This window comes from Chrysemys picta, chromosome 6 (assembly GCF_011386835.1).
Source record: "Chrysemys picta bellii isolate R12L10 chromosome 6, ASM1138683v2, whole genome shotgun sequence".
NCBI lineage: Eukaryota > Metazoa > Chordata > Testudines > Emydidae > Chrysemys > Chrysemys picta.
Genome location: NC_088796.1, coordinates 104,554,758 through 104,568,157, shown reverse-complemented (window position 1 = coordinate 104,568,157; position 13,400 = coordinate 104,554,758). Strand labels below are relative to the sequence as shown.

At 37.2% G+C, this 13,400-nt stretch overlaps 1 protein-coding gene across 11 annotated transcripts in view; it reads right to left on the bottom strand.

Moving 5' to 3' along the window:
• BNC2 (basonuclin zinc finger protein 2) overlaps window positions 1-13,400 on the bottom strand; it is a 445,041-nt gene that overhangs the window by 294,419 nt on the left and 137,222 nt on the right. For 9 of the 11 annotated variants that reach the window (XR_010588655.1, XM_065549486.1, XM_065549492.1 and 6 more), the window contains one exon: window positions 5,963-6,163. The exons of 1 other annotated variant lie outside the window; for it this stretch is intronic. Coding sequence is in view for 8 of the 10 variants with exons in the window: in XM_065549486.1 (XP_065405558.1) it covers window positions 5,963-6,163 (201 nt within the window). In the remaining 2 variants the exon portion in view is untranslated. Of the gene's footprint in view, window positions 1-5,962; window positions 6,164-13,400 lie in introns of those variants that run through there. One more of the 11 variants, XM_065549488.1, reaches the window with a different exon arrangement.

The window sequence follows — 13,400 nt, the reverse complement described above, 5'->3', positions numbered from 1 at the left end:
CATAACTTCGCTATAGTGATTCTCTTTCTAAGGAGAAAGATCAAGGGAAAATAACAATGGAATTCTGCCTCTCTCCACCTGTTTCATCCTTCTTTTTCTTGAGGCCATGTGATTTACCACCTCTTGGCTATAGTTGGAGCTCCAAGTTTGGAATTTTTTCTAAGAGCCATTAGACTACAAGGAAAACCCTTCTACAAAAGCAACAAACACTATTGTGTGAGAAAACAACTGCAAAAAGAAAGTGACACATAGCATACATGCTGAGTATTTCTAGTGAGAGAGTAAAACTCCAAAGCTTTTGTTTCTGATTGTAGTTTATGACGGCAGTTCTCTATCAGTGTACAGAGTGTTCCTTTGCAATCAGCACACTGTGTCACAATGACCTGGCAAACGTGAATGCTTTCACTATCACTACAGTCCTTGCAATCTTGTCTCAGCTGTGACCCATTCACTTTTGCCCCAACTTCTTGGAGATGCTTTAGTCAGCATCTAATTAGTTAGGGAAGATTTGCCTTGGCTCTTAACCCTGACACAGGAGTAGGAGACTCTGCTGCTGTAATATCCCAAATCTGTCCTGTCACTATATTAATCAAAACCCCATAAATCTATGCATGAATAAGTAACTGCTAAAATACACCCACAGTATAAATTGGAAAACATTATATACAAATATGTAATGCACAATACATACAGAATATAGGCTTCCAAATATGTATTATGTCGGTTTTGTATAGTTGTGTGTATACAAAAATTCTACAAGGTTAAACAAATATATGATGAATGGCATTCCAAGCTAATCAATATAATCAAATAAAACATGTAAAACACACACATTTGCAAAAATATGTCTAGAAAAATATACCACAGTTATTCAACTACAGGTAAGTTAGCCTGCAAATAATGAAAGCAAGAATAGAAAGAGCTCACTGTTGTTGTTTTTTTAAACTGTGTACCACTCATGTATCTATTTACCTACCTACACGCATGCATATGATGGTGTATGGTACACACAAGTTCAGCTTATATCACGCACTGTATCTTTTAGTGTTTCTATTCTTGAGTATATAAAAACTCCTGAGGCCATCATCATCATTTATTTGTTAATATAATATGAAATGCTAGAATGATGAACTATAATTTATTGTTAAAAAATTACAAAATTAAAACAAATATCTGAAAAAGGTAATGTAACCCGAGAGATCTTTTTATGCAACAAACTAAAACTACATGCAATTCATATCAGCACAGAGATACTTATTCATACACAGAAGAAACTATTGTGGTAAACTGATCTTTAAAATGGTTAAAAAAAAATACACCAAATAACTATTGTGAGCAATAGTTTTTGTCACTTATCAGCCAGCGTAGTATAGTTAACAGCCAATTGTGCTAGCAAGCGTTGATCTCCCCAAAAAGTGTTAATAGTAAATCTATGTATGCAATTTATAGTGTGTGGTCATATCAAGTTAATAATCTCTGCATATATACATAGATTAAAAAAAAACCTTGGGGGTTAAAGTAAAATAGTCAAGCATTTTATATGTGATAAAATTGCATACATCCCTTTTAACCAGCAAATCAGAAGTATTCAAATAGCAGATTACCTTCAATACATATGTAGTCATAGGCACATTTTTCATTTTAAATACCAATTCAATAAAACAGTTTGTGTGTCTATGTCTACATTAATTTGAGAAACTGTCAGATTGCAGAGCACTAGTACAACTCACAATAGGCACTGCATATTGGAGACAATTTCACTATAATATTAATGTGTATTTCAATAATAAGTATTATTTAGCACTTTCATTGGAAAAGCAAGATTTTATGCAAGAAAAAAAAATCTACTATATCATATCTTGGTTTAATAGATGCTTCTATATTAATAAAAGTCATTGATTTAATGTTTAGTTTTCTTGGTCTGCTCCTCACCTATCTGAAGTGATTTCTCTGGTGATAACTAACACATCATGCTAATGAGAGAATCTAATGTACAATAGAAAAATGTCACTACTAATAATATTTGCATGAAGTTAAATAAAGCAACTGTAAGAGAATGTCAGACAGTTGCTCCTTAATAAGATACAGTTACACAATGAAATTATGTTGTTAATTTTGTTACATCATTGAATGAATCCTAAATTACTATATAACGATGCACAGACCCATTTATAACAATAATATACTCCTTTTCACTCTTGGGGGGGGGGACTTCAGGAAAAGGTTTCTTCCTTTTATATGAAACAGGTTAAACATTCTTCCTTTTTAATACAAAGGTAAATGTCTCTGGCATTTTGTGTCACTGTGGGTTACAGCCATTTCTCTTATGGTCTCATTTCAGAAATGACTTAAAAGTATTTTAGAACATTACAGCCCTTAAGGTAACTGGATGAAGAAAAATGACATTTCTTATTCTGACAAATGCACAAAACATTTATGAAAGCAGAAAATCAGAAAAGCCTGCTCTTTTTTTAATCAATCAAAACCAGGCCTCCTTTTCTGTTGTTAACAACCTCTTGCCAGACTAAAATGGGCAGTGTATGCCCTGGACTCAACCAGATGAGCAGGGAAGGGAAACCAAGGGTTTCTGGCCATTCTCGACCTGTCACTGATCAAAGTGACCCACAGAAGAACTTTTAAAAAGTTAAGATTTATGCCCTTTGAGGTTATCAGCTATTCTTCTGTACACGGAACGGAATGATCCTTTTAAGAGAACCATATTGTTATATTGAAAAAAAGATGCATAGGCAGAACAAGTCAGTCAAATGGCCATGTTTTAAAATTCTAGTAGGTAATTTAGAAGTTGTGTTTCCCAATCTTGCCCACCCCAACAAAATCTAAGTTTGCTCTGGAATGTGATGTCTGATTTTCCTGCGCAGAGCAGATTGTCACATAAACAGAATCAAACTCGTTCATCAAAGGAGGAATGCAAACACAAGGACTCCTATACCTACTGATACCTAAATCTATATGATCAAATCTAAACACTCGGACATTTTCACAATACACTTCCTCGTAGTGTCCTACTACAAGGTTTTGCTGTAGCTGTTAAGAAAAAGTTCTGTATTCTTGGAGCATGCAAACATGTAGCTTTCCCAGGAATACTGCATGTATGTTTTTAAAAATCGCTTTTGTTGTCCTGCTCTAGTTTTTTTATTAGAACCTGCTAGAGACTGACTTACAAAGGTGGGCGTTTGGGGGGCTGGGGAGAGAAGAGGTTAAAAAAATGTGCAGAAAGCACAGTATTTTATTTAGAACATATAATACCACGTTTACTTTTACTATGTATATCTACAAAACTTTCACTAAACATTTCATTCAAACCTATGGTAAACTTTCTCTTGCGAGTGAAGTGTATCTCATAACGAAATATAATTTGTACTGCGAACAAAAATTTATCTCAAAGCCTAGGCATGAAAGGTGAAATATCTATATTTTCAAAAGATGGATGCTAAAAATTAAGTAATTTTATAATGGATGAAAAACAGATAGATGTGATACTCAAGATTTTAGTGTTAAAAGAGAAAAGAACATCGACACTGACACACATTTGCAGCTGCACTTGACAGAGTTTGTGCTCACAGTCTGCACAAGCTGATCCAACAACTTTAACGAATCAGAAAGATGATAAAATGTTATCCTTAAAGAGGGGGATTAATGCATTACTAATAACTCACCCCTTCCCAAAAGCTTGGTGAAAAATGTGTGTGAACTGAATGTGTTTTAGTTCATGATAACAAACAACAAAAACATCTTATAACAAAATTATGAATACAATGCTTGAACACACAGGTGAAGTAAAGACTTTTTAAAATAAATCTGTTCAACATTACCACCTTTACAATGCTACTGTGTGTATTCCAGTGGAAGGATTCACATTGATGCAGCATCTGCCATGCATTTAGTCATACGCTACATTTCTTCCCCCTCCACTCCATGAAGTATATAAACAGGACCATACATATGTCCAGCAATGCACAGAAGGCATTTAACATTCTCAAGTATTAGCATAATTAATACATTATCAAAAATGTAACAGCCTCGTTTATGTGCCAGTTTTGCCTTGCCTATCAACTAGTTGTCTCAAATTCTTTGCATCTTCTATACTGTCCTTCATTTAGTTTTGTTTTCTTCTGTTGTTCGTGTTGAATATTTTCTACCACTCCTGAGACTACGTAGATCTAAATCTGTTTGGAATAGGTCTAATATGAAATCTAACACTATCTATGTGGTTCAATAGCTATTTATCAATTGATTGTTATCTGGATCCAGTTATGTTAACTCTTTCGTAGCTGAAGGGGAAAGAACCTAGCCTACAACCCCAAACATTTAACCTCACTACTGAACAAAAAATACAACACAAGTTATATAACTGCTTTACATTCTATTGCTGCATATCAATAAAAACTAATGTGTGATACATCAAGTATATATGCATATACCCCATATAACATGTGCGGCAGCAGTCATATGCTTAGTGGCACACAGTACATATGAAATGTGCATCTCCACTAGGAGATGAACTTTTTACTTTCAAGAATGGGACATCGGACACAAAGAGTTGCTTATTCATCTTATGTTGATTACATTTCTATACCAGCTTACTGTATCGGTAGTAATCAGGGTCCCTCTACAGGATATATCAAAATGTACCTTACTCAAATACATTCATCCTGCCTAAGCTATGTTGCTTAAACTCTTCCCTAGACAACTGCTATAGATTACTATTTCCATTGTCAGATTTTGTTTTTCTCAAAAATGTTCTTTTATGACTGATATTCATGATTATTTTCTTACTACAAGCTATACACACAAAAAAAAACTAATGACACTACCTTCTCCCTTTTTGTACAATACAATGCTTTTTAGGTAAATAGGAGTTCATTCATCTCATTTCCTGCAGTATAAAAGTCTAACTAAAAAGCACACATAATTTAATAACTCCTCTTTTGGATAAGGAAGTACTTTAGTTACTATTACTCAGTGTGGGACCATAACTGGAAACTACTTTTTAAAAAGTCAAATCATCTCTGGAAAGGGAGGCACCCTGTTAAAAAGCTTCAGTTTGAACTTCCCTCCCCTGCTTGAGCAGAGTCCAAGATGAAAGTTTCTCTTTTTTCCTTTTTTTACCCAGAAGAGCCAAGTAATTGTGCAAGAGGAGCTACAGCACGCAGGGCGCGTATCACCAAGTGCATGGTACAGAAACGCTGGCTCCTGTGATTAATTATCAGTTATTACTGGCCTTGCAGTAACATTTTAGCTTTCCCGTCAGAACCAGCATACCAAGCTGCCTTAAACGCGGCCCCCGGTGAAGGAGCAACTCTGGGGAGGACGCCAAGGCACAGCTCCGCAGAAACAGTGTGTGTGTGTGAGAGAGTGAGAGAGAGACCCGACAACTGAAACTGTCTCCTCTAACGACCCTCAGCGCTGTGCTGGCAGCAATTCCAGCACAACTGCTCTCCACTCCTTAGGTCTGAATAAAGCTGCTTTCTGCCACATGAAGTCAATTAAGCTGCTCTGAGGGGCCCCCTAAATTTAGTATCAGTTTGATTTTGGGGCTTACGTACTCTGGAAGAATGAAAGGACTTTTGCTGGGACAGCAGATACTTTTATTTATAGGGAAGCGGGGGGGGGGGGGGGGGGGGGGGAGAGAAAGAGAGAATGAAACAAAACCAAGGCAAACAAAGAAAGAAACCAGTCTTACCATAAGCAAAGCTCTGTTTGGAAACTTTAAAACAAATGCCTTGCTTTTACTTCAAGCTTTATTTTTTAAATCTTTTAAAAAAGGAGACCTTAGGGAAGCAATGAAATAACGATGCACATTCCAATGACATAGTTATGACAGTTCAGAGGCTAACTATGTAGTGATAAATTTTAAAAAAGTAAAATGTGGAAAGAAAAGAAAAGAGAAAGAGCACTAAATACCATGTTTTAATATAAATGAAAAAAAAAAACCACATACCTGTTGGGACATTCTGAATAAGAGGTTAGTGTCAGCGTTCTGCCATGTCCCCATGAAACCAGATTCGGTCGTTGCCGTTCTTGTTCCGAACTGCATGGAGTTGTCAGTGCAGGAGTCTCTTAAAGTCAAGTCTCTTGCCCTCTTTCGCTCTCTGTGTCTCTGTGTCTCTCTGTCTCTCACATCCACTTCTGCCTCTTCTGACTGAAAAGTGAAGGTGGATTTTTTGAGCCTCTTGGCAGCCAGTAGCAAGAGTGTAGTGTAGTTAAGAAGCTAGCTGCACTGTGCATTTCATTTGGAAACGGGGGGTTCAGGGGAAGGGGGTCAGAGCTTCTTTCGCACCTTCTGCCAAGATACCCCTATCATTTATGCATAGATTGTGACTCCCCAAGCTTGCCTTCGCTCAGTTTAACAGCTGCCTGTCAGGTGTGCATGCAGCACTAAGGAGACCCAACCATCAGCTTCAAACTCTCAGCCACTGGATGTCATTGGATAGCAGAGCAAAGAGTCAACTGCACTGCTCCACTGTCAGGCACCAAATGACATCCTGCACTAACCCCTCTCAGTCAGTCTACAGATACACACACACACACACACGCACACACACACTAACTAGCACACTGATCAGAGTGATCACAGTGAACTGGGAGGAAAAAAGGCTGTGTCCCTTTCCCTGTCTTGTTCTGTTTTTCTTCAACAATGCTGTCAAGTACAACATGTAATATCTGACACTTACCTACCACACAGAATCTGTAACCTTTTTTTTTTTTTTTTTAAAGCGATTACTCTTAAATACTCTTAAAGTCAATATTCACTTACAAGAAAAATGTGAGAGTTGGCCTGGTTATTTTCTAAATATTAGATGTCAGGCAGCCAACTACTGTGGAATAGTGCCTTCCCGTCCCAAATAAAACTCTTACCAAAGAGGGGAAAAAGAGACACGATCCAACTCCTTTTGAAATTAAACCAAAAAAATCACATGCACATTTCATCTCTCACATCCCTGTTTCCCTTGTTAATCACTTAACTGTCTCAAGTAGCATCTTCGGAGAAGAAGGGGGATGTAGAAAGGAAGTGTCTACTTCATTCTCTCCCCCCACCCCCCAATGATGAAAAGCAGATAATTTTTTTTAAAGTTCCTGGATTAACCATACACAATATACCTTCAAACTATAAAGAAGAAAGAGATGAAGCAGGAAAAAAAAGCCAGTCCCACCCAGTCAAAAAGTAATGCAAAGAGAATGACATTTTTCTTTCAATATCTTTCCCCTGCACTTTCTCAGGTAACATTTTAATACATAAAGAAAAACAATCCTGATACCTAGCAGATTTTTAATTAACATGGCTTTAAAATAAAGCCAATCTTATTTGCTAAACTGTTACCTTCTTTACCCTCTGTGTGAAGGGGAGAAAAAAAATCACAACTACGTGAACTACATAAACACTATAACTTCAAAAATGTAAAATAAAATTCATGCCATCTCATAAAAGCAGTGAGGGTAAAAAAAGCTATCCTTTCTAAACTTAAAATGTAAGGAACATTCATCTTCTAATAAAATCTACAAATTTAGGAGGACAAATGTACCACTCTCTCCCCTTTTCCTTAACTCGAGAATAACAATAAACCTTACTCTCTGAAACAACAAAAGAAACAGAAGAGAGCTTCAGTGGCAGCTCTGTGTCATTAGCGTGCAATGAGAAAAGATGAGAAAATGTACACTATGTTGACACAAATGTGCCTTTCCCTTTAGATCCTACATCTCCTGAAAGCTTTTCTGTTAAACTTCTCTCCAGTTCACCACCATTAAGTATTAAAAAAAAAAAAAAGTCTCGAAAGCAGCAAATTCAATATCTGAGAAAAAATAAACAAGAACCCAAAGAACTGTTGTCTTAAAATATATTACGTCCACCTGTGGTCAATAAAAATATTCTTGTTGGGAGTGGGGAGATCCTATGGGTCAATTGTGCCAACAGTGGCTGTACCTTTACACTTAGCTATTACCCACTTAAACTCCCTCTAAAATTTGCTAGCCTCTTGATTTCTGAAGTGGCACTCAGTGCCTCAGTCAAGCTGCCTGCTCAGCTCCTGACCTTCCCACTAATGGCTGTTATTTGTGGGAGGCTTAAGGACACCGTCAATAGCAAGCTTCCTCCTCTCTTCTCTCTGCATCTCTTGTGCTCTCTCTGCATCTCTTGTGCTCTCTCCCCCCCGCTTCTTTTTTCCTGTCCTGCAGTCCTCTCCATGGGGGGAAGGGGGGGGAGCATGGGCGCGCACGCACACACACACACACACACATGCACACACACAAAATCAACTGGCATGCAGCAGCAAGCACCTGCAGTAATAGACTCTTTTATTAAAACTGTTATTCTGCAAGACTTGAAATTCCCGGTGGACTGGGCCATGTCAAAGCCGATATAATTAACTAGAGGCTCAGCAACGGATCAATTACCAGACAAGCAAGTGATAGTGAAATCAATGAAAGATCATCAGCCACATTATCAGTGTTGCAACTCATTAGGGTAAAACTGAGAAATGTGCTCAAAGCGAGCCCAAGCAAGGTGGCATTACAAAACAAAGGGCTAATTTGGAGACCCTGCTGTGAACAATCTGTAACAGAATTAGCCTTTTTCCCCCTAAACTGCAGAGCTCTGTAACTAAATGTGACAGACTGAAAGAAGCAGTTTATTAAGACACCAACTCCAAGTTTATTTAGTTCATAAACTCTCTCCTGGAAAATCAATACAGTCTATACAGGGTTATTAGGCTGACTAGCTAATACATCCAAATCTCGTCTTCCTAGGCAGTTGTCTTGGCCAAAATGCTACCTACTGTAGGTGAATTGAGAACAGCTTCAGATCATGGTATCAAAGGAGGACCATTACTTATTTGTGATGTATGTCGCTGCTACATCACAGCATAAAACTTTTTTTTTTAAATCTTATTTTTGCTAAGATAATAAATGTGACAGGAAGAAAACAAAATTTATAGACTAAAAACAGCTCCAGTCATCCTTAGATCTATCTTTTCTAAAAGGCACCTTGTTTCAATGGCATTAATGCCAACATATAAAATTAAAAAAACAAATACCTGATGCATCTGAAAAGGGATAGACAAAGAACTAGTCACTAAGGGGATAACAGGAACCTCTGCATGGAAACTAAGATGGAAGTACACTTCCTAGAGTAATAGACTAAGGCCTGGTCTACATTGGGGAGGAGAGGGGGGGAAATCAATCTAAGTTACGCAACTTCAGCTACATGAATAACATAGCTGAAGTGGGTTTTAGCCCACGAAAGCTTATGCTCAAATAAAATTGTTAGTCTCTAAGGTGCCACAAGTACTCCTGTTCTTGTCGCTGAAGTCGACGTACTTAGACCTACTCACCGCGATGTCTTCACTGCGGTGAGTCAACTGCTGCCACTCCCCCGTTGACTCTGCCTGCGCCTCTCGCGGTAGTGGAGTACAGGAGTCGACAGAAGAGTGCTCGGGGCTTGATTTATCATGTCTAGACTAGACATGATAAATTGACCCCCGCTAGATAGATCGCTGCCCGCCAATCCAGCAGGTAGTGTAGACATACCCTTAGTCTCTTCTACATTTTTTCTAAGTCTAGAACTATTTGTATTTGAAACTGACATGAGATTTATAAAACAATAGTCAAAATCTAAGCTTAGAACTCAACATTCCCCCTCTGAAATCTATCATCCCCCTCCCCAGTGTCATAATTTCTCTACTGGCAGAAATATTCTTGGGATCACCTCAAAGAGCACACGTGATACTTGTTAGTACTCAAGTTTGGCAAACACTGAGTTGATCATTATCTCTCCCCCCCCCCAAAAAAAACTCCCTTTGGCTACCTCATTCTACAGCCGCAAACAAGATATTTGCTCTGAAAATATTTAAGACAAAATCCTTAAGAAGAGTTCAAGAAATATTCTTCACTTCCGCCATACCTTTCTAATTATCCATATAAAATTCACAGATTTCACTGTTAACCCATACTACTTTGTATTGCAAGATAAAAGGAACTGGAAATCACATTGCATTTTTCTGTTTATGTGAATGGATTAATGCTGAATAAGAGATGTGGCCAATGGACTGTAACTTGAATACTAGTGAAAGTCAATAACCAGTGGTTATTTTGGTCATTTCCCTGTGTAGCCCAAACATTTAAGGAGGCTTGCAATCTACATGTGAAGTACAGGCAAGTTTTTCAACCACTGAATATTACAGATGACTTTTACAACATTAAGTAGTTTTTGTGGATTTTATTTTTAACATAAAATTGTCTATTACTTCCTTCTCCTAAAAAGGTACCCAATGCTACCACCTTTGGCAAGAAAAGATAATACACTTGCCACATATTACATAAAAAAAAACCCAGGATAACTAGGTAATGCTTGTACGTAATCCGAAGCACAGAAGACAGTGCATAGTGTTAACATCTCTTACTTGTTCCAAATTCCAATGTTATGAACATTTAAGTATTAATTAGTTCAGTCAAAGGATTAATAAAAATTGACTCAAATCATTAGAAATTTTAAAAAATATATTGTTTTCTTCTCTTTTGCTCCAATTATATTGTATCGTTATTAAGCAAGCTGTTAAACATTTACTAACCTTTTAATGTTCAATAATATGTAAAGTCTTTAAAGAGGATTATTTTGTTCCAAGTCTATGCTTTAGATATTAATCAAGAAAATAATTACAGAGGAGTTTTGCAAACTAAATAAATAAATAAAATCTGCATAGATATAACAATGTACTGTATATGTACATTCAAGGAGGTGCAATTAGTTGGAAAGCATTTGCATTTCAGTTACTATGCTCTAACAAGACTGTAGGGAGACAATGCAATTCTACTATGAGGGAAAGAAAGAATGCTGTTTTCCTGTATTAATTCCCAAAACTGATCATTTTAAAAATGTTACTGATCTTTACAGTATTTGTTTTCGTAACATCTAGGAGTTCACTATAAATGTTTATATTAACTATACATGCAACAGTGTCCCATAGATCACTCCTGGGGGAAAAAAAAGACAGCAGCAGGCACAAATTAATTCATTTATACTGGTGATCTAATTATTTTATAATAATTGTTAATCAATTATTTAAAATGAGCATTCCTCAATTGTGACTTTGGTCCTAAGGTTTGATACGATATTCAAGCCTGAGAGAATATAATTTTGATGTAAATATAGCTGGTTTCAATGGCAAAGATACATACGTTCTAAAATGTGATCTCATAACCGGAATACATAGTTTGTTAGATTGACTTACTGTATAGTACCTGTAATTCCCAGAGTTCAGTTTGCTGAAGCTGTTAACAGATTCTGTAATCTATAATGACAGTAAACTGGCCTTTGCTCTTCTCTTATTCACTATTCATTTTCAAAGCTTGGTTAAGTAGATAGCTGGGTTAAAGATCAGTAGTTTTTCATGTGACACACTCTGGTATTCATCTAATGGCTTGTCAGGACAAAACTGTCCCTGTTCTTGGCAAAATAATGAAAATGGTCCTCCACATCGCATGACAATCAGCCCTTCCTTGTGCTGAAACAACCCAGCTTATATGATTAAGTTGTTTTATAGAAATTTTATAACTAAATATCTGACATTGCTCCAATAAAATGGATACATTTCCCAACATGAGATAAATTCTCCTGCTTTCACTCACTAAAATAATGTATGCACGGAGTCTGTAACCAATCATGCTTGTACATTACTCAAGGATAAAAGTGAAGTCATGAACTTGTGTCCTACTGGGGAGGGTTCTAACTTAATACTTGAAAATTATGCAAAACCAACATGTTGTTCCCACTCTTAGAGGCGGCGATTCAATTGAGGAAATGTAATTCTTTTCCCCGAGAACAAAGTAAGAGACTTGCTCTGCAACCTCCGTTAGACACTGAAATGTTAACAGATGTCTTAAGTGGGGGGAAAAGGGAAGAATTAATAAAGGAAACCTCCTCAGAACAGATAATCCACCCAAATGTCCATATTCTACAGAAAAAAATACGGGCAGCAGCAGCACGCTTTCTGTGAAACCTGCCACTCTTACTTTGTAAAACATTTTCCATAAGATTGAATACATAAGAAACTTCTGACTCGTAACCAAAACCAGGAATGCACAGAACCAGTTTATGATGTCATCTTCCAACAATGAGACTGCATACTTTTTAGACCTGTGTTCCAAATTCCCCTGTTGAATCCTCCTTCTCCTCCTCAGCTACAGTACTGTGCATTTAGGAGTCTATTTTTCCCTTTGATGTGTAAGTCTAACTCTCGTTAATTCCAATAGGAGCAGATGTGCAGTGGGGGCACAAGCAGATGTTGTACCTTTTGGATTTAAAAAAAGTGCTCAGTTCAAAAATTTTGGCAGATCACTGAACAACCTACGAGCAGCAGAACTTCCACCCCAAATCACACTCTTCAAAATCAATATTGTATTTATATTTTAATTACAGGTGGTATTTCCAAAAGCTAATCATTAGCAATGTTTGGTAACCTGTTTTATTCAGGTTCTTATCCCAGTGGGGGTTATGGGATATATCTGATCATTTCCCGGTAGTGCATTATGCAACATGGACATCTGTCTAATAATTTAACATGCAGTTACTGGTCTATAGTAACACATTCTTGTTAAGAAAGCTCCAGTTCCTGGCAGGCCTTCCCATCACACTTACTGGATGCTTGCCCATTAGAACTACTGGAATCACCAGCACAGCCTCAAGAATATGGATATCCAAAAGGACCGTTGTCACAGAACATTAGCATGAACATAAAAAATGTGACCTGCTACACACCGATACCAATCCCAACATGATTAGTGATGCATGCAAAGTACACTGGGATATTGGTCGCTCATCCAATGTGCTGTAACAAATCATGAAACAAAACAATGATCAAATCTATAAATAATCACCAGAACTAGAAAAGCAGGTTGGGGGGGTGCATAACATCCACAGCCATCACCTTAACACATTTCCTTATTCTTGACATATTAGATAGAATCACGGTGTGAAATGTTGATGTTTCAGGTTTGAGGGATATTATGCAAGCTTAATACTGCAGAGTACAGTGATAGCATCTCTCAACCCATAGTAATAGTTGTTCTAAAACACTAACAGAAGGTAATGTCACCTGAAACTAAACTCTATTTTAAGAGGGAAACACATCCTCTATGTCTTGAGCAACTCTGTAGCATAAGGTGAGGTATCTTAAGTTGCAAGTCCGACATTGCAGCAATACACAGGTCAGATGGCCAAAGCTAGGCAGATCTTTCCATGTCTGCATGGGACTCACCCACATATGACAATTCTTATGAGATAAGGAGGGCAAAGAGATTTCCGAAGCACAGATAGCCTAATAACATCCTTATAAACACACAATCTGATGCTAAGCAACAGCAGTTAATTCAGCTAAATTGAGAATTTA